At 43.6% G+C, this 21,899-nt stretch overlaps 1 protein-coding gene across 3 annotated transcripts in view; it reads right to left on the bottom strand.

Annotated features, from left to right (window-relative positions):
* Window positions 1-21,899, bottom strand: part of LOC123361767 (suppressor of tumorigenicity 14 protein-like) — a 38,915-nt gene that overhangs the window by 11,571 nt on the left and 5,445 nt on the right. For all 3 annotated transcript variants that reach the window (XM_045001896.1, XM_045001898.1, XM_045001895.1), the window contains exons 7-14: window positions 19,691-19,910; window positions 16,836-16,978; window positions 14,232-14,329; window positions 11,829-11,941; window positions 10,743-10,876; window positions 8,718-8,822; window positions 8,245-8,352; window positions 898-1,017 (exon numbers count right to left, since the gene is read on the bottom strand). In XM_045001896.1, coding sequence (XP_044857831.1) covers window positions 898-1,017; window positions 8,245-8,352; window positions 8,718-8,822; window positions 10,743-10,876; window positions 11,829-11,941; window positions 14,232-14,329; window positions 16,836-16,978; window positions 19,691-19,910 — 1,041 coding nt within the window. The remainder of the gene's footprint in view (window positions 1-897; window positions 1,018-8,244; window positions 8,353-8,717; window positions 8,823-10,742; window positions 10,877-11,828; window positions 11,942-14,231; window positions 14,330-16,835; window positions 16,979-19,690; window positions 19,911-21,899) is intronic.

Genomic DNA, 21,899 nt, shown 5'->3' with positions numbered 1-21,899 from the left:
GCATTTGATAGCAGCCTTCAACTACCTGAAGGGGGGTTCCAAAGAAGATGGAGCTCGGCTGTTCTCAGTGGTGGCAGATGACAGAACAAGGAACAATGGTCTCAACTTGCAGTGGGGGAGGTCTAGGTTGCATATTAGGAAAACCTATTTCACTACAAGGCTGGTGAAGCACTGGAATGGGTTACCTAGGGAGGTGGTGGAATCTCTATCCTTAGAGGTTTCTAAGGCCTGTCTTGAAAAAGCCCTGGCTGGGATGATTTAGTTGGGGTTGGTCCTGCTTTGAGCAGGAGGTTGGACTAGATGACCTCCTGAGGTCTCTTCCAACCCTAATCTTCTATGATTCTATGACAGAGCCAGGAATTGAACTCATGTCTACTGATCCTGCTCCAGTGTTCTATCCAAGCTAAGGTACAAAGTGGATGCTCTTGATAATACTAAAAACACTATTTTTACAGATATTGCAGGTAAGATCTTACTTAAAAGGAAGTTTTAATATCAAATTTACTTTTCACCACATGTGACTTCTTTCCTTTTTTTTTTTTTTAAACTTCACTTAGTGTAGACACTGATCCCAGACACGTCAGTTTCACTTAGTGCAGTATTTTTATAATTGTCACTTTCTGGGCATCCTCAACTGGCCCAAAGTTATTGTATTTGGGTTGATGTTAAAGCCGAGAAAGATGTAAAGGAAATGTTTTCATATAAATATTATCAAGGAATTATTTTTATTCATATGGGGTTTTAGAAATCCTATTTTTTCTTTTTAAATACTATATATACTAAACTTGACCCAATTTTTGAGCCAAATACATAAATATATATTTAAGTTTACTGCAATAATTCACTCATAAATTAACTCATTTAAAATGTATTTCAAATGAATTAAACTTCACATACCACAGTTCATTTCATCAGATCCATCTCCACAGTCTCTTATTCCATCACATTCTGGGTTTGGTTTTGTGGGGCATTTTCCATTCAGGCATTTATATGCATATGAGGAACAACTTTTATAGGCTGAAAGAAAACATGACCGAGGTAAAAAAAAATGGAGTATAGGGGCAAAGGGAGGAAGGCGAGCTACTGGAGAGCAGTGCAATGCAGACAAGCATGCTGACAAGCAATATGAGAGAAACCATGCAGGTACAGCTGCCAAGGGTGGGAGAATCCCTGCCCCGGAAGTCTGAGGGAAGAGACCCTGCCAGAGGGGAGAGACTGAACCGTGTGTCTGGTCTGTTGCTACCAGGCCCGGAGGGCCTACCAGAGATGGAGAGGCTCCCCCTCCCCCCAGGAAGGCCGGGAGGAACCCTGCTCCGACAGGGTGTGGACAGTAAACCCAGGGATGTGGGGGAAAATTCTGAGGAAAAAGAGGAATACCCCAGCACCCGCTAAACAGAAGTGCAGGACCCACCGAGGCGGAGAGGAAGCTTTGTCACATTATTTATAAATATGATTTGGACAAGGGCATTGAAAGCTACACCTCTAAGGTCATGTCTGTATGAGGACACTCAAGGCAAGTTAACTAAACATGTGAAGTTAATGTGCATTAGCCCCATGTGGCTGCTGTCATTCAGGAATGAAGTGGCCTGTGTTGCCAAAACAAAGTTTCCCTGCTTTACCTCTAAATTGTGTAGCTTTAAGGCACTCTTGCTTTTCTTGCAGCACCAATACTTTCAGCATTCCGAATACTTTCAACATCTGATCAGCCTGTTGTCCAATTATGTGGCAGTAAATCACCATAAAAGGGGCTATGGGGGTTTCAAATTTGAGTAAATGACTTCCTTTTATGATTCCACCTCCTTTTCCAGGTACATTTTTAGGAATCCATTACAATTTATTACTTGGGAATCTTTCCAGAAACCTCAGCATCATGCATCTATTTATTATTAATTATTATTATTGTTTTATGCTAATATCACAAATATACTGAGCTATTTGCAGACAACAAGAGAGTACAGTCTCTGCCCCAAGCAACTCTCAATCTACAGGAAAACAGAGATTAGAAGGAAGGAATGTAAGTAGAGCTATCTCTGATGTACTCTGCCACATCTCTACACAATCAGATTGTTAGTGTTTATAAATATCCTGAACTTTTTGGATCAGTTTGTTTACGAGTTCTTATCCATTCCTATGCCCCGAATGATGGCATTTTTGTAGGTATAATTATATTTGTGTAATCACAATTAAAGTAGTCAATGCCTCTGGCTGTTGTACTGTCTGAAAAGCTTGTTGCTGTACTGCTTTGCATTGCTGAATGGAGCTGAATGGAGTTCCTAGACATCCCTTTCATATTATGTATCAACGGAAAGGGTAGTATCTTGTTCTGTGGGTATTCAACTGTCCAGAAGAGCTAACAGAAAACCTATGGCAAGTAAGGGAACAAAGTAGATATTTCAGAATCAGCCGCTGTCTGTCATTCATTAGACATTTAACTGTCCATCTGCCTTCATATTATACAGCTCTTCCAGCCAAAAAACAAAAACAAAAACAAAAAAACACAGTAGGAGATGGAAAACACCTGATTTAATCATCTTGCTCATTTCTGGCAATAAGTCAGAATAGCATTGTTCTCTAGTCCAGATTTTCATGCATTAAAAATAGGATTTCTACTAGTTCCCTAGGGAAACTTTTTCAAATACACTTCTATCCCGATATAACATGACCCGATAGAATGCGGGTTCGCATACACCACGGTAAAGCTCTGACATGCTGCTCTGAGCAGCAAGTTAAGGGTGTTGGACCAGGCAGGGGCTGAGGGGTTTGATAAGAGGCAGAGGGTCTTGGGGGCGGTCAGGGGCTCCCCCCCCATAGGGCCTGGGGGGCAGGAGCTGTGGGAGGGCACTTTTGGGGGACCCGCAGTCCTACAGTGGCCCAGGGTATTAGCGGGGGGCCGGGAGCAGTACACTCCACTTCCCTCGCCCCGGCCTCAGCCGTGTTACTCGGGGGAGGAGGCTTGAGGGAAGGGATCCCCCCCACGCCGCACTCACCAGCAGCGGCGGAAGCGGAGCAGCCCAGCCCCAGCCAGCTCCACTCCGCCAGCTCCCAGCCACATCGCTCCACTTCCCGCCGGGCAGGTGAGTGCAGGACCTTTCCCCAGCCACCCCCCCAGCGACATGGCTGGGGCTGGGGCAAGGAAACTGGAGTGGGCTGGGGCAGCATTGCTCCGCTTCCCACCGCAGGTGAGTGCAGGGGGGCATCCTTTCCCCCACCTCCCCGCACCCAGCGGCAGCAGGAAGCAGAGTCCCGTGGCTGGGAGGTGGGAGGGTGGAGTGGACTGGGACTGGGCTGCTCCGCTGCCGGTGAGTGCCTGTTGGGGGCAGGGAGGGGTGGATAGGGGTCGGAGCAGTCAGGGGACAGGGGGGTTGGGTAGGGGGTGGGATCCTGGGGGTGATTAGGGATAGAGGTCTCTGGAGAGGATGGTCAGGGAACAAGGAATGGGGAGGCAAACCAAGTTCGATATAACGCGGTGAGATTTTTTTGTCTCCCGAGGACAGCGTTATATCGGGGTAGAGGTGTAATGGATGTACATTTTTTGTGCAAGTCTAGCAACTTGGCTGGATATATATAGAGAGAGTAAAGTAATACGTTTCACATCGGTGAAACACTGAGTTGTCTGGAGACTTGTGATTTCATTTGGTTATACTGTGGAATCCCATTCCAGAAAGCACTACTTGCATCTAAGGTGTTACTCTCACACATTCTTATATGACAAAAAGGTATACTGTTAACACGCTCATTTTGTATTCTAAAGCTTCCTCCATGTTACTGAAGGACACAGGAAACATGTTTGGATTCTGAGACTAGGGCTTACTTTGGTATGTTTAAAAAAAACCAAAACCTATATTTTATAGCCAGTTTCTCACAAGGCAGTTTTAAATGAACAATTTATTTCAGATTAATAGTCCTATACAGAGATTGCAACTCAGATACCTGAAAACAAACAACAACAAAAAGAAATTTACACAACCATAATTGAGGCCTCTAGCATTTCCCTCTGCCTGCAGAGTCTGTGATCTTTCATTTATGGCAGAAACAAGTGACTCTCTTCTAATGATCTGTATCTCTTTATGGTGGCTCCTGTGATGGGATACACCCCTAACCCACTGGGAGAAAGGCTAGTGCCAGTTAGACATGCCTGAAGGACATGCTCCACCTGGAGAAGGGGAGTTTAAAATGGTGAAATTGACCACATAACAGGGGGGAGGGGGCGAAGGAGTTTGCCCACACTGCTAGGGACTGCCAGTGTCAAGGGCAACCCAGCCCATGGCTTTGGCTAGCCTTTCCTCCTTCCCTTTGCCCCCTTTTGGCTGGTGCAAACTGACAATAAGAGCCCGATGCCTGCAAGGAGCCCTAAAAGGCTGCTTCCCGCCTACTACCTGTGGCAGGACCCAGGGTCCTGGGCAGGGGTGAGCTGGAGCCGGTTCGCACGGGTTCGCGCGAACCCGTTGTTAAATTTAGAAGCGGTTTTAGAACCGCTTGTTAATTGGCTTCCCTGCGAGGGAAGCTTTGATGGGCTCTGCCTGGGAAGCCTGTAATTCCTCCTCCCGGCCGCCGGGGGGCGCTGCGCTGTGCTGTGCTGCGAGAGCCATGTGAGCTGCCTCCTGGCCCTGTTGCTGCTCCTGCTCTTTGGACCTCTGGCCCTGGTGAGTCCCCGGCTGCGTCCTGCTGCTCCCAGCCCCCCCCCCCCGTGTGAGTATCTGCGCCCCTCCCCCGCCTTGCCTGCCCCCAGCCAGCCCCTGCCCCAGCCGCCCCCTGCAGCCACCCTCTGCCCGCAGCCAGCCTCTGCCTGCAGCCCCTGCCACAGCCGCCCCCTTTCTGCAGCCACCCCCTGCCCACAGCCGCCCGCAGCCACCCCCTGCCCGCAGCCCGCCCGTCTGCATCACCTGCCCACAGCCAGCCCGTGTCACTCCCTGCCTCCAGCTAGCCCTGCCCCACGCCCCTATCTGCAGCCAGCCCCACATCCACTGGTGCCCTGCAGTTCCCAGGGCAGTAACCCTGCACACCTGCTTTAATGAGGGGGGGGGGCAGGGAGCAGCTGGGACCCACACATGTGCACACCCTAGAGTGACCAGACAGCAAGTGTGAAAAATCGGGACGGGGGTGAGGGGTAATAGGAGCCTATATAAGAAAAAGACCCAAAAATTGAGACTGTCCCTGATCACCACCCACACATGTGAAACGGAGCTCATTTCTAGTTCAGCCCCATCTTTTTAAAAAAGAACTTTAGGTAGGGTTAAAATACATCTGTATTTTCCTGGACATGTCAGGCTTTTCGGTTCTTAATCACCTCCTGGGAAAATATGGATGTATGGTAACCCTATTGGTACAAAAAATACATGCTGTCGCACATCCCTTAAATCAGAACTTTTTATAGGGAACCCGTTGTTAAGATTTTGGCAGCTCATCACTGGTCCTGGGTAAGTGAACTGTAATTAGACTCTGAGAATACCCCTGGAGTGAGATAAACTCCCAGTGGGAGGAGTGAGATTCCCCAGGAGGGGGGCTCCCGTAGGGTACCCAGGAGCAAGAGACTCAATGACACTCAGGCCAAGCCCAGGCTGAGGGTCGGCTGACCACAACTGAGGGAGAAGGCAGGCATGAATCCCTGCACCTGATACAAGGCCCTGAGACAGAAACAGGTTCCATACCAGCCCTTTCAGTGGGGGCTTCAACTGCGATAGATCCTGAGCTGGTGTAAATGGATAGTGGCTTGCTGCTATTGCCATTCCAACTACCAACAGCAATTCCAGCAGCCAATGTTGCAGCACTGGATGTCCCAGCAGAAGCTGCTGCAGGAGGTTGTATCCAGCAGCCCGAGTTCCAGAGAGACTTTCTGCAACGGTTCTGCAACCCCCCACCCCAAACTCCTGCACAGGGAGGCCCCGAAGCGCCCAATCCCAGAGCTCTGCCAACTGCAACGTTAACTAAGCTGGGCCCTAACAACAGTCCTGAGGCATTCTGAACCACCATTGAGAGGGTGGCGCTGGTCTCTCAATGGTCTCTGGAACTTTGGGACTTAGGCACAGTTGGCCTTCTGCAACCTTGACCCAGAACCGGCCAGAGACTACAGTTGGGTGAAGGCCACTGTTTTAGATTTCCTGGCTATCCATGAAGATGCCCATTGGCAGCACTTTAATGCAGAGATGTACCACAAGGGGGCAGGTGCCTGGTGGTGGTGCACCGATTACAGAGCATTGCTGGGTGGTAACTGCGCCCAGGCAAGTGCTCTGAGCCAGTCCAGGATGCAGAGTTTGAATCCATACTTCCAGCAAGGGGCCGGGAATGGGTGCTCCAGCATCACCCCAAGTAATTTTCAGACATGGTGCAGCTGATGGGTCACTAGATATGGGACTGTGCAGCCTCTGCCCACTAGCCTACTGGGGCCACTCATGGTGCTGGATGCCTGTGACCAGTTACTGAACCATAGGCATGACAGAAAACATGTACAAATACCAGCCCAGTGACCCAAGCTACTCACACGGAGCCGGGAAGACCTCGACAATACATGGTGGCAAGCTTTTGTATGGTCAATTCCATCACAAACGGAATTAAACTTACCCAATGACAAAGGTGGCTGAGCTGTTAGAGTGGTTGGGCCTGGCGTGATACTTCAGCATGGATGACCTTACAAAAAGCTATTGACAGATCTCCTGGTCTCCATCCTCCCAGGAAGAGTATGTGTTCAACCCCCTTTGGCCATTTCTATTTTAAAACCATGCCATTTGGCCTCCAAAGGGGGTGGCAGAAACTTTCCAGCACCTTTTGAACCGAAACCTTGGACACCACCACCAATAAGCTGGGGCTTACCTTGACAATACTGTAGCCATAGCCATATGTGGGATGACCACCTATGTCAGCTAAGAGGGGTTCTGGTTCCATACAGGAGGCCAGTCTCAGAACTAATCCTGCCAAGTATAAATTGGCCATGACAGAAGTGTCTTATTTAGGGTATCAGTTGGGAGGAGGCCTTGAGACACTAGTGCTAGATAAAGTCCACATGTTAAATTTGTGCCCCACATATTGGCTCAGAAGACAGATATGCTGCTTCTGGAAGGATATTATTACTGGTTCCTCTCCACCGTTGCCTTGATTGCGGCTCCCCTGAATGATCTACTAAAAGGCAGACACCCCAAAAAGGTCTGGTGAGATGACTGATGAGATGAAGCTTTCAACAGTCTGAAGTCATGGCTGGGCTAGGTGCCTATCCCTCACCAATGCAGACTTCTCCCAATAGTATTTCATTCACCAGAGGGCAGCCTAGGAGTGGTGCTCTCTCAGGACTTTGAAGGCAAAGAGCACCCAATCCAATATTTAAACAGAAAGTTGTTCCCCAGGATGAGAACATATTCTGTTATTGAGAAGAAAGCTCTGACTATCAAGTGAACTGTTGATTCCCTGAGGTATTACCTGACCTGCTGGTAGTTCATTTTCCCTAGTCCTTGTGATGGCTACATTCTATAAAGGACAACCTCCCAGATTATGCAAATACACCTCTACCTCGGGATAGCCAAAAATACACCTCTACCTCGAGAGCCAAAAAATCTTACTGTATTATAGGTGAAACCGCGTTATATCAAACTTGCTTTGATCCACCGGAGTGTGCAGTCCTGCCCCCCACCCAGAGCACTGCTTTACTGTGTTATAGCCGAATTCGTGTTATATCGGGGTAGAGGTGTACTATTTTTACCCCAGTAGCTTGGGACAGGGGACAACACTCAAACAAGAAACATTTTTTTTTTTGCAGCAAAGACATTGACTTCGTTTCAATATCATCTTCAGAACCTCAAACTCTCCTGCACTTTTGCAAGGAACATTCTGGCACTGACAGAGCCATGCATATGATGGTAAATCACTCTTTTCCATTGCTGACACATTTGATTCTCCAACAGTCTTTATTCCTACATGTATAAATATGATCACTCTTTCCTGTTCCTTCAGCAAGTTCTTTTTACCCTCATTGGTATCCAAAACCCATCCAGTTCACCCAGTCAATCTAAGGTTCAGTTGTTATGTAACATAACTGAGAGCATGAAGTATGATCAACACATGCTAATATTTTGAAAAGCATAACATGATGTATGTGTATGAAAGTTCTAATTATCCTCACACCACACATATACACAATGCAGGCTATTCTATCTATTTATCAGATAATTCACAAAAACTTTATACAGTAAGGAAATGAACATATCCTTATCCCCCAATTCCCCACCGATATCCTAAACTACTTTTCAACACACTTACGGCAATCATTTTCATCACTATCCTCTCCGCAACTGTCGTCCCCTTTGCATGTCTTTGAACGGTGTTTACACTTCCCATCGCCACAGTTAGACTCCTCTGGACTACAGCCTGAAGAAGAGATATCTATAAATATCATGGCACTTCCCAGTCACAGCGTCATTCATCCAAGGATCTGAAAACACTCAAGAACACAATACTCTGAAGTAAGCTAAGATTATCCTTTCCGTGGTTTTAGTCCTTTTACAGGAAGCTCTGGAATAAATATATAAAACATTATTAACTGTTTCTTGGAAGGCCTAGTTCTTATGCAATATGTATTTTATTTTTGGTAGGTTCAGGGTTATATGATATTATTGAAGGATATTATTTCAAGTATTATTCCATCTAATTGCATTTTTTAGAAAAAGTGTTTTACAGTCCTCCAAGTGCCTTGCTGAAGGACTGTTTATCAACCAGAAATTGAATAAACTTACCACAGTCTAATTCATCACTGCCATCTGAGCAGTCTTTCCATCCATCACATTGGTTGTTTAAAGGAATGCATGTTCTGTCTGTACATTTAAATTGTCTAGGACATGCTAGAAGGAAAAAAAGATAGAAATAATGAAAACGGACCAAATATGCACTGAGGGTAGCAGTACATCATTTATTTTTGTTCTATAAAATTGAACTAAAGCAAATGCCGTCTTCCTTTAAAAAAAAAACAAGAAAAGGTCGGTAATTTTAACAGGTACTCTGATTTATGTGAATTTAAAATTAATGGATTGGAGAATTTAAATCAGTATTAACCTTCTTATCATTGCCATTGAAGATGTGGAGGCCACACAGATTTATTTGCTGTGAGTACTAGTTATGCAGATATTTAATGATTTAAATATACCAAGTATCTCCAGCTGGCCAGCAACACTAAGACTGAAACCTGTAGGTTATCATTACTAGAAAGTTTTGCTAGTAACACTAGTGACCTTGCATAATAGCTGGAGCATGCCAGCCTCTAGATTCTTAGGGACAAGGTTTAATACTGTTTACCTGCAAATTTGCTCTCTCAGCCTGGTCAAGTCAGCAGAGACTCTTTTCCCCTCACCTCTGGACCAGACAGGCAGGATCAGCAATCAATCAGGTTGAAGGACAACTCCCTGTTCATGCCACAATTACTATGAGTTAGAGTGTGAAACTGTAGCCTGATTTAGGGTGTACTAATAATATTAATTTGGATAATATGGGAATTAAATTTATTTATTGTATTTAATTAAACTTTTAAATACTAATTAATTAATTAATATTAAGTAGTATGGGTTTTAGGCTCGCCAATCTGTTTGATCAGAAGATAAAAGTTCTTGTCCTGAATCAGGCTCCACAGAATTTACAAAAGACCCTCGGGGGTATGACAGAAAGCTCACACTGAGACAGATATAGCCTTAAAGACTTATTAAAATCAATAATAGTAAGTAAATGGTAAAATAATCAGAGTTACAACGTTACAATTGCATTGCTGCTATTCCAAAGATACGTCGATATAGCATTATATGCAACAAAGCTTTGGTTAAAATACTCACACCCTTCCTTGATAACCTTATGGTAAGAGACACAGGAACAGCCTTGCGCTTCAGGTTTCTCAATTCTTGAGAGAGGGATGCAGTGCTTAAAGAATCTAATGCTAAGAACTATCAAATCTAACTTAGGGTTAACTTGACTAACTAAGACTTAAAAGCAAAACCTAATAAACAAAGAATAAAATTTAGGGAAACCAAGCTTAGCCTAGTTCCCTTGAAACTTAAAGTTTAAGAAGAACAAATATAGCCTACTAATAGTAGTAGTCATCGTAGATAGATAGAGTAGATAGAGAGAGTGGAGGAAGTAAGTGAGTGAGAATGGAGCACTCTACTGAGGTTCGTCACCTCTTTTATAAGGCAAGTGCCAGAAATCCTTCTTCTTATGCCCAAATTTCATTCCTCGCCCACAGAAATGTTAGGGTACACTTACCCCATAGGCTACTATGTATGTGCGTATTGATGACAGGTATGTACGCACATCAGTCTCTTGTGGTGTATTTGTTAAGTCTGTGGGTACAACATTGAAAAAAACCCTATGCCATTCTCCATTGTCTACTGGTCTAGGTAAAGGTCTTAGACACAGGCATGGGTACTTACCTATTTAGGTATAGGATAAACAAGATAAAGGTCAACTTTACTTTCTGGGTAAAAGGGCCCAATATAGATATGCTAACTTTGCCTTAGCTTAACATATAGGTTTATGGCCTGTAGGTCTCTTGCATTACAGTCAAACTTACTTTAATATAAATTTATAAACCTCTTACAATAAACCAAATACTTAAACTTATAAGAAAAGTTATTATATATACACACGTGCACACACACACACACACAGGCAAGCAGGTTAGTCCTATAGGCTACAAAACATAGGTCTATAAAGCAAGGTTTCCCCCAAAGCTGTAACATGGACCCCTTAAAAATTAAAGTGCACTTGTATCCACTTACGGTCCGTGTGACTGAAAGCTTTATATTCAATATAAAACCCTCTGTGCGTGACCAGTTCATCTGAATGGAAATTAATTGCAACTGAATAGCCATATTCCTTGTTTCTGTTGCTTTCAGCAATAGTTTTACAATATCTGTCAAGTATAGAACAGAATAATTACAACTACAATCTACCTTCACCAAGTCTTAACAGTTTTTGTATGTGTTACTTTACTGTATCTTGCCAACTCAGCTACCCTAATTATTACATATACAAAACAACTAACATTTAAAGATGATATGGTTCAGATAAACCTTTACATTAAACAAAACTTATCTTTGGAGGTTTAAAACACAGTGTAGGTAACTTATTTTTTTCCAAACTATTTTGCATGTAATGAATGTCCTGGTTCTCACTGAGACTAGAAGCCTACAGTTCTAAAAATATAGCCAGAAGGTCAATGTTGCAACCACATCCTCTCCCTTTGGAAACCTAAGAAAGCTTGTTTAAAGATTTTCAGTTCAGTTTGCAAACCCAGCATTTTCACTTCCTAGACATGAATCCTCACAATCCAACATTGCAGTTGCCACCTTGGATTTTCTCCTTCTGAAGGACGAGTGCCTGGCCATGTCTAATTTTGTTTTCAATAACCAAGGCAAAGAGCAGTCATTAAAGAGACATTGGAAACAGAAAACAAAGCTAGAAAAGCAGCTAGTTCAAGATGGTAACCAGGAATTCACACCTCCAGCAAAATCCTGCATTAAATATCTCTTGGACCACCCACCTTTGTAATGAAACGTATAGATTAAGTATTTTTTATTGATGTTAAATAGGCATGAGGCTTTTATTACCATTGGTGACAACTATTTGACCTGTTTGCTGCTTAGCCATAATTAGGAAGAATACGACCATTGAAAGCCTGAATAAAGATGTCACAATGTCTGCATTGTCTGCATACACAAAGTTGTATGTTTCTGCACTGGAAGTAGCTGGAGAAATCCAAGATTTAATACAGAATGTTTCATAAAATGGCAAGTTGTGTCCTCTCTGAATATCACTTATTAATGTCAATGTCAAATAAAAGAGTGAGTGGTGTTTTAACTCACCTAACTCCATCAATTTCTAACCAGTCCTTATCACATTTATTGGACCCTGGAGACTTCTCTTGAATTTGTATGACAAGGATTTTTAGCGACAACTTATATCCAGGCAGGGGTGCCTACAATCAAAGTGTTAAAGAAAATAAACAAAAACAAAACCAATGAGTTGATACATTCTGTTCTATTACCTCAAAATCAAGTGGACAGGCATTAATAAATCACATTCCCATCATTAGATTATAAAAGAAAATACCACCTTCACCTACTCCCAGCAATAGGTAAGAAAGGTATGTAATAAAAAGGAAATTTCCTAAGGCACAAATTGCAGTTAAGCACCCAGCCCCTTTGGTCTATCAGGATGCTAGAAGCCCAACTACCATTTGTGTCTTTGAAATTTTCCTCCTAAACCCTTACAGTTAACAGTACTGGTGCATAAATAGGGCCCTACTAAATTAACGGTCCATTTTGGTCAATTTCACAGCCATAGGCTTTTAAAAAAGTCAATTTCATAGTTTCAGATATTCACATCTGAAATTTCACAGTGTAATAACCATGGGAGTCCCGACTCAAGAGAGGGTTGTGGGGTATCACAAGGCTATTGTAGGAGGGTCATGGTATTGCCACCCTTACTTCTGTGCTGCTGCTGACAGAGGTGCTGCCTTCAGAGCTGGGCAGCAGGCAATGCAGAACGAGGGTCACATGGTATTGTGGAGGAGGTCATCACTTTTTCGGGGGCAGGGCCATCCTTATGGGTGGGGCAGCAGTCCAGGGAGCCCTGTTGTCAGGGAGGGGTGCGCTGTGGTTCCCCCCTCAGAAACACTGCCAGCCCAAGGCCCCTTTAACAACGAAGCCCTGGGTCTGGAGCCGGGGAAGATCAAGGATGGGGCAAGGGTGCCAGAACCTTTGTAGAAGTGGGGAGCCACCAGTGTCGGAACCGGGGGGGCCAGGAGCCATGCCCCCCCCCAAACTGCAAGCCTTGCTTAGGCTCAGAGAGGCACTGGCAGGGGCTGTGTGCCTGCCCAAGGCTTGCAGTTTGGGGAGGCAACATTGCCCCATCCCCCCAAAACTATGTCCATGTTAAAAGGTGGGGCATGGCCCCCAGGTCCGGCACTGTTGGCTAGGGATGTTCCAGTCAGGGGCTCCTACCATGTGCTGGGCTCCAGCTGCTAATCCCAGCCAGGTCAGACCCACCTCCGGGAACCTCCACCGGCTGCAAGAAGCTCTGCAGCTGCCCCCTGTAATGCCCCCTGGGGAGTGATCTGTACAGTGACCTAGCTGGAGAGTGATGGGGGCAGGAAGTGGGGTGGAGGTGTGGAGCTTCTCACAGCTGGGGGAGGTTTCTAGAGATGAGTCTGATCCTGCCCCAGGAGCAGCCTCTGCAGCACAAAAGGAAGTCCCATCTCTCCCCAGCCCTGCCAGGACTAGCAGCTGGAGCCTGGAGCATGGTAGGATCCCCAGCTGAGGCACCCTCAGCCCTTCCCCTCCCTGGCACATTTCACAGGGGAGACCAGATTACATGGTCCGGACGTGTTTTTCACAGATGTGAATTTGGTAGGGCCCTATGCAAAGATTATAATGTTATACTGTCAAGTGTTAATGGCTGCCAGCAAGCAGAAGTCTGATCTACAGGCAGTTACAAGCCTTTATGTAATGATAGCCGGAAATAATAGTAAGCCACTGCCCAAGGCAATGGGGCTGCATGGCAAAGCCTATTAGAAGCTAAGTGAGCTGCAAAGTGTCCCTGGGACTGATTGCAAACATAGAGGCAAAGGCATTGATTGACATAGATAGCCACACATTGCTGTAACCACAGGCAGAAAGCTACGAGAAAGCCAGCAGGTAGTGGGAGAAGCAGTAGTTTACGTAGTCCTGTGAGGAAGGCGAGAGGCAGCGCTTCTTGTGCGAACATCTTTTGGAAAAGCAGACTTACATTTCTGAACAAGAAAACTTCCTCCTGTTTGTATCTACTGTGTTCAAGCAAACAGGACTGTGTGCATCCTTTGTGAAGGAACAGGATTGCACCAAATACATGACTTGTATCATCCATTTGTCTTCCTAGTGGAAATGATCCAGCAAGGCCCCCAAATAGCTACTAACTGCTTATGCCAAGAGGGTAATAATAGGATCTGCTAAGTTAGAACAGAATAGTAGGCCCACTAGTCCAGTATTTTGTAGCTAGCACAGGCTAATTTGTTATCTCCTGCCCCACTTGCAGAGGTACCTAAAGCCTAGTCTGCAGCACAGATGAAAACATGCAATCAGCTGCCATATTTGTGCACAATGATTGCTAGCAGGTTCTTGGCATGGATTCCCTTGTTTCATCCACAGTGGAAGGCATGTTTTCCCATTTTTACTTCTGATGCATAAAATGAAAACTTAATGAAATCACTACTATTTGCACAGACTTACTCTGAGTAGCCAGCTGCAGTCAATATTTGGTGGATAGTAGCTTGGATAATAAGGGGAGCTCACTGTCCCATTCCAAGAGATGTAATGCCCACCACAGACTGGAAGAGAAAAATACCAATAAATCTACACAGTTACATAAATGGCACTTAAGAGGAATTTTTAATTCACTTTCTGTTCCTTCTCTAGATACAGACTAGAGATAGGAGAATGGGCCATGACACTTGCCATCTCACTTTGTCCTATGTTCCCAGAGAATAACTACCCTACGTTGTCATCATTCTAGAATTTCCAATCACATCTCCTATTCCTAGACATAATTACAACAATTAACTTTCAAATGAGAGCAGTAGATGAATCCAAGTGCTGTCCTCCACTATTATCATGAATATCTAATATACCGTACTTAGCTAAGAGTAACCAAATATACTTTGCTTCCTATTACCAATTACTTGCTGAATATTCATTTTATTGTTTCATATTAGATACAATAGTCTTCAACTGTTGTGTATGTGCATCTACCCCAGCAGCAGAAGCCTTTCAGTGGCAGATGAAGTGAACATTTCCTCCCTCTCATACCTACCACACTGCCTCATCCCTTCCCTTCTCCTGTTATGTATAGTGATTCAAAGTTTTGCTCTCTCTTGTCTTCAGCAGGGTTACACAAGTGCTGAACAGAAGTCAGAATAGTATACAGACTTACACGCTTTGGGAAGCCCTTAGAACCAGAGGTGCAACACAAATGAGAGATTATACTAATGTATTATTAAAACAAGGCAAAATTCCTCACTCGGTACCACAAATGTAAGTCTGCAATAATGCCACTGAATTCAATGACTGACACTGGTGTCAAACTGGTTTAAGTAAAAGTAGGCTCAGACCCCTGGCTTCGCTAAGTGCCAATATGGTTGAATACTTGTGCATAGCAAATATTGCTACCGCTTCATCCTTCTTTCCAAGAATAATTTCTGTAATTATACCCCAAGACATGCTTTTCTCATTTCAGAAGGGAGGCCACCCATTGATTTACTTTGTGAAGATAATATAGCTTTTTTGACAAATTAAATAGAAAGTATATTTGAATAGTAATGGGAAAGACTCTTACATGAAATTTTTTGCTACTACTATACCAGACTACATTCACAGGTTTTATTCCTTTCTAGTTCCATCTGTTGGCTATATGATTCCCCCTCCCACACACACACACACACACACACACACACTGTATAGAAGGAGTAACAAGGAAAGATCAACCTACCCATCAGCAAAGACCAATTTTATTCAAATAAAAAAAGAGATGTTGTTCGACCTAACACTCTCATTTGCAACTGCACTGTGGGAGGAAAAAGCAAACATTCTATACGAAGAGGATACAAGAATGGAAAATCCCGCATTGCCTACAAGGAAGCATTCACATACACACATGACACCTGTGAATGTACCTCAACATTGATCTGCAGAAACGACTTCTCTGAATGGTCGTTGACCTCTCTGAGGAGCTTGCCATAGAATGAAGATGGCATTTTCATGATGTTAACACTGAACCATTAAAATGTGGACGGAGATCTTCAATTAATTTCATATAAGCCAGTTTGTGTATCTTTAAGACTCGTGCTGCATTTGAATTGGTGACTGAAAAGCTCCACTTCCTACTGACAATACTTGTAATCATCCAGTCCTACCCCCCAATTCTTATTGACTGTTTTCTTGAAGCAATATAGCAGTGTGTGAATTAAGAAATCAAGATTAATTTCATTTATCTGTTCTATTTAAAATTGCATTCATTTCCATGGTAACATTTGAGTGTATAGTAATTTTGGGTGCCCATTTTGGGCAATCTTGAAGGGGTCTGATTTTCAAAAGGCAGGTGCTGCTGAGCATTTACTTAAAGTAAGACCACTGAGGGTATTAAGTTGGGCATGCAAAAACCGATGTACTCAAAATTACCTGTCACCTTTGAAAATTTAGCTTTGTAGGGGCTATTCCCTATAATTTATTCGATAGGGACAAAATGCATTGGCCATTAATTCTGTCCATTAATATTTATGATCCCTTATTTATCAGAAGAAGGGGGGAAGATTCAGGAATGGCAAGTGACTAAATAATTATTGGTATTGGTTTCACCTTAGAAGCGTCTGCAGCAAAATGCAGGTGACTCAAGTCATGGCAACTCAAAGTATTCCACTGTAACCAGACAGAATTGCAAGATTAACCCAACCACTCTCTACCAGTGTGCCTCATACTTGAGCTGGCAGGAGCACCAAGATTGGATAGCAGCCTTGTGCTTTACTGAGATTGCCAACATGCTCTCTTGGGAGTAGTATATGTGAAGAGTAAACATGAAATTTAGTGAGTTAGAGCCAGGGTCCAATGCAATCATTAGGAGAGATGGTCTAATGGTAACCAGAAAGGAAGATTAATCCTACCAAATGGAAGGATCTCAATCCCCATCCTCTGCTCAGCTACCTGAAATCATCTTCAGGGAGATCAGAATGGAAACTTCTTTTTTCCAGAAACAATAACCGCCAAGTAGTAATGTCCTAAATTAGTAGTGGCTAAAAGTCTGAACTCGCCTACATCAAATACATCATTGATTTGAGTACATACCAACTTTAGGAACTGCTTGGAAGTATGCTTTTAGCATGTTACTCTCTTTTCTTCTGTCCAGCGAGAAGGTGACCAGCATAACATTACTTGATGAAGTTAACCGTATGACAGGAGGACTCCAGGCCCCTGGTACTCCACACCACCTGAAATATAACCAAACTGAACTAGATAACATTCTGTATTACCCGTCCTTCTCTGAAATTAGACTGCAATCCTTCCAATACATTCAGCTGAACTTTGACACAACTCCCCTGGATACTTACTTTTCTTTTATCCCATTAATGAACTGTTTGCCATTTGTGCGCCCAATACATTGACCTGTAGTTTCCCAGTCTCAGATTTCATTTACTCAAACAGAGGATCTGGCGTAGTTTTAAGATACCAGGGCTCACTGCCAAAAGGATGTTGCTAATAGGTACATAGGGATTTGTAGTTTTACAAAGCCATCTGATATGCAATACCATATCAGACAAGTTAAGCCTGTACATAGTAATAGTACCTAGAAGCTAGCTCGGCTGGGACTCCATTGTGTTAGGTGCTGTACAAACAGAGTAAGTGAAAGTCCCTGCCCTAAAAATCTTGGCATCTGAAAAGTACCATTTAGCCTGGTTTCATGTATCAGAATGACCAGAGGTTTTTCAGCAAGGTGGAAGAAGCCACCCAACGGGCAATAAGGTAAAAACCTGCCCGTGAGGGAAATTTCTTCTCAACTCAAATCAATAAATGGTTGGCAGATACCCTGAAACACCAGAGTCTAATATCCCTTATAATTTATGCCACCTTCAATAACTATGGATAGTCTTATCCATATGAACATCTGTACTACTTTTAAACCCACAATACATTTGAAGTTTTCTTTTACCTGTTTATTAGTAGGCAAGTTATCACTGATTCTAATGGTGTTCCCCATTCTAAGTATAGCAGTTACATGTGCAAACCAATAAGAGATTACCTAATGGTAATAGAAAATATCCACTGCACTAAGCTCTTTGATTCCATGTTATCTTTTGCCTTTGAGTTCCAAAGGTTACTTATTATCTAAGAGAATATTTTTCCCCTTTACATTTTATTGGCTAATCCCTGGCCCTATATTATGATACAGGGTAAACAGAAGATCCCAACTGACATTCTGTGTACCCTTCATTATTTTATGTACCTCTGTCTACCCAGTGCCCTCTTACTCAACTCTTCTCTGAACTAACAGTCCAAATATTTTCCCTCTCATATGTAAGTTTTTCCATGCATCTAGTGTTTGGTCACCTGTTTCTGAGCCTGTTTTATTTGTGCTGTATCTTTCTTTCTTGAGATGGGGTCATGAAATTGCGTAGTGAGGACATACAACAAAGTCTCCAAATATTTATATGCCGTGTGCTTTTTTATGGTGTTGCACAGCCTCACTTGTGCTTTCATGGCTAGGTATTTGCAACTGTGTACAGTTCACCATTGTCCTTTATGGAAACTACTCAGAATCACTTATGGCCTCCCAGTTGAGTCACCCTCTAGAACTGGATACCTACAAACAGAGAATAGCATGAATAAGCTGAATACTAAGGAGACAGTTAATGGAGATTGCCCTTTAGCTCATGGGATAGAACCAGTGGGTTTTGGAGTTCAAAGTGGGGACATCTATTTGCCATCCTGCAGGTGTACAGCTGCATTTGTTTCTAATGTGACCTAGGGTATCAAGTACACAGAAAGGGATGGTCACCTGAAGCATCTCAAACTTCTCTTCCTCTGGGATTCTGGATCACACACAAGTTGAAGTCTTGGAAGATTGCAAGGCATCAAAGTCAAAGGGAACTCTGGATACAGCACCAATGGTAAATGATTATCTATTCTCAACCATCTATGGACATGGGTCCATAGATTCCACTGGACCTGTCCACAGCATTGGACAGAGTTATCCACTAGTTGTGTTTGACCACGCTAAAGAATTTGGGGGGGATACACGGAAATACACATTCAGTCAGTGAACAAGTGTGACAGATGATTAGTACCCAATAGAAACAGCAAAACAAGCGCACACACACAAAAAAGTATTTCCCGCACTTGAATTGTACATTGCAGATAGACTCTCTCCAATCCCACTATCTTTCCTGTGTATGTACTTAAATCTCCCAGTGCATCAGCTCCTATTTTTGAGACTCCTGTTGGCAAACATGAGTGCACAGGTGAGTTCAATGTACTTTGTACGAGATAAATATATGTAATTGAAATACAAATGTCATCTCTGACATGAAGCTTTCACTGATAATATCACGAGCCTCTTAATACAAACATGAATTGAATCAAAGCCAACATTTCTTCTTTGCTTTCCAAATAGTTGAATTACTGTTTGTAAAACACGATGAGTTCACAGCCCTTGAAATTGATCTCTACCCATAGAACGCTTACAGCATGGGCAGTAGCAACACCGAGTTCTCCACAGTGCTCTCCCTGTGTGTCTCAGTGCTGATTTGGAGGGAATGAGGGACTACTCGTAGGCAATGAGTCAACCAGTGTGCGCCCTTTTCAATCCCTGACCTCCTGGCTGAGTGCATAGACAAAGGTGAATATGAGTGCTAAATATTGGCAGATACTTATGAGTCCAGATATCTCTTTGATAGGAATAAGACTACCTACTTATTTCAGGTAGGTTACCAAAGAGACATCACATGGTACTGAGTTCTGGTCACTGCTAAACCAGGCTGGATCTTGAACTAGCCTTCGAAAGGTTGTACCAAATCTCTTGAGCCATGCAAGTCTTCTTTTTAACAAAAATAAAAATATGTTCATGAGCGCTCTGGTAGGGGATACATATAAGATTTGGTGTGTGTTTTGCCAGAGAAAAAAGTAGCTTTCCTTTATGTTCATACCTTGTAATGATCTTGTTCTGAAGAGGAAGAAGAAAATCATATGCAGATAATCTGTGTGATGCACAACTCCCTGGAGTGACACCATGCAGAGTAAGAACTACAAGTTTCACAATATAGTTAGAAGGAACACGCAGCCTCCACTGATAAAAAGATTTCTTGGGATTCATCAAAGTTAAAGTCCTGTTGTTACCTGGCTTTGCATACAGGTCGAAGGATACTGCTATACAAAAGACAAACTAGATCAGTGTCTGAAAAATGTAGACAAAAGGATAAATAAGAAATTAATTGGGGAAATCTTTGTCCAGATCCTAGTGAGCAATTGCCCACATCTCTAAAAGACCACCCCAGCTGGCATTCTTGTCAGTCTCAGCAGAGAGGACAAGGACTGAATATACACTGAAGCCATGCTGTGATACACACTCATACCTAGAGGTGGCCCATTTTGGGACAAAGCTGAAGCACCATGGTATGGTAAGGGGAGCTCTGTGTACCTGGCCTGTGAATATAAAGTCTGATTTCGACTTCTGTTAATCCAGCATCTTTCACAAATGCTAATTGCAATGCTAGAGTTAATTCAGATCAAAGCAGCACTCATTGCTTTTAGCATTAGCAAGTGCAAATTAGGCCACAATCAGTTATAACCAACTAAACAATTATAATGGCAACCAAAGTGCACACAAAAGATGAAACCCTCAAAACTAGGGCTTTTCTCAGAACTCAATAACTTTGTATGTGACCCCCCCCCAAAAACTCACCACACAAAACCTAACACAGCATAACCGATCTCACTGTAAGGCTGAAAGCACATGTGCCTTAGTTTTAGCCTCAAGTGAATTGTTTTAGTCATTTTCTTCAGTCAACTGGGGCTTATGTTTCAGCATGGGGTAAATTGGTTCAGAAGAGATGCTCAGCCATCATCTAAATATCTTTCAGGTACGAGTCTCCAGACACAGAAGTGCTTCTCAGACAAGAGGCCCTTCAGTTACAGATCTGTGTCCCATTGCTCCCTCTTGTCTCACACCTTTTATTTGACTCTGACTGCACTCTTCTCTTTCTTTGCAAACCTTCAGATTACTGCTGGTGCCTTGTTCGTTTATGGCTGTACCTTGACTCCACCAAGGAGGAAACTCTAGCCACTCCGACATCTGCAGTGTTTGATTATTGCAAGTCTGCGTCCCCCGTATCCCTGCCATCAACCCAACATATACAGAGGCTGCTGCAACCTGCCTCCTCACACACTCCCCATTCATTTCACATTCTTCCCAGAACTCCATCGGCTTCCCATTCATCTCACATTCCATTAGCCCGACAAGCCATCTCTTCAACTCTTGCCATATCATTTGAAATCTCAGCTGAAAAAACATACCTCCTCCTTTGCCTATGCCTCTTCATTTCTCTCCCTCTACTATTCCGGACACTATAAAACACTTGGGGATACCATTGGTATAGAAAACAACATACGAAAGGATCACTAACTATAACGGCCAAAATTTTCTAAACTGGCCGTCTAGAGTTGAGTTCTTCACTATATATAGTTAGGCAACTATAGAAGTGGTTTGATTTTTAGGTACTGAGCAGCTCCAACTCCCAGTACAAGTCATTGGGAGCTGCTGGTTCCCTTTGACATCCACACCTTTGTATTTAGGTTGCTAAATATGGCTATAAAAGCCGAACATGCAAGAAAGTTTTGACCAGCAATTATAAAGAATTCTCTCTCACTCAGTCTATTACAGTGTACTCCTGTTTATCCAAAACCCTATTATCTGTACCTCTGCATTATCCGAATCCCTTCCATGGCCCACAGCACGAGATACTTGTCCTCTGCAGCCTGCATCTCATGCTGGGGCGCAAGGAAGGAATTTGGATAACACAAAGATTCAAATAATAGGGCAGAGACATCCTGCCCGTTTCCCCTCCCCTGGCTAGGGCTGTGAGAAAAATCCACCTAGTTGTTGGGGAGGCCACCCTGCCGCTGAACAGCTCCTGCCGCAGTGCGGGAAGTCCTCTGCAGCCCTGCTGTCACAAGAGTGAATAAAGCAGACAGAGCAGAGACCCCGGCCAGGACTGCAATGAGGAGGAAGAAGAGGAACAGGAAGAACCCCTCACTATGGGGGAGGGCACCCCGCTGCTGAATGGCTCCTGCACTCTCCATTATCTGAACTCTCATCTGTCCAAATAAAATCCACATCTCCCATGCTATTTGGGCAAT

The sequence above is a fragment of the Mauremys mutica genome, chromosome 1 (genome assembly GCF_020497125.1).
Source record: "Mauremys mutica isolate MM-2020 ecotype Southern chromosome 1, ASM2049712v1, whole genome shotgun sequence".
Lineage (NCBI taxonomy): Eukaryota > Metazoa > Chordata > Testudines > Geoemydidae > Mauremys > Mauremys mutica.
Note: the sequence above shows the minus strand (reverse complement) of the source record. Positions and strands in the feature narration are given on the sequence as shown.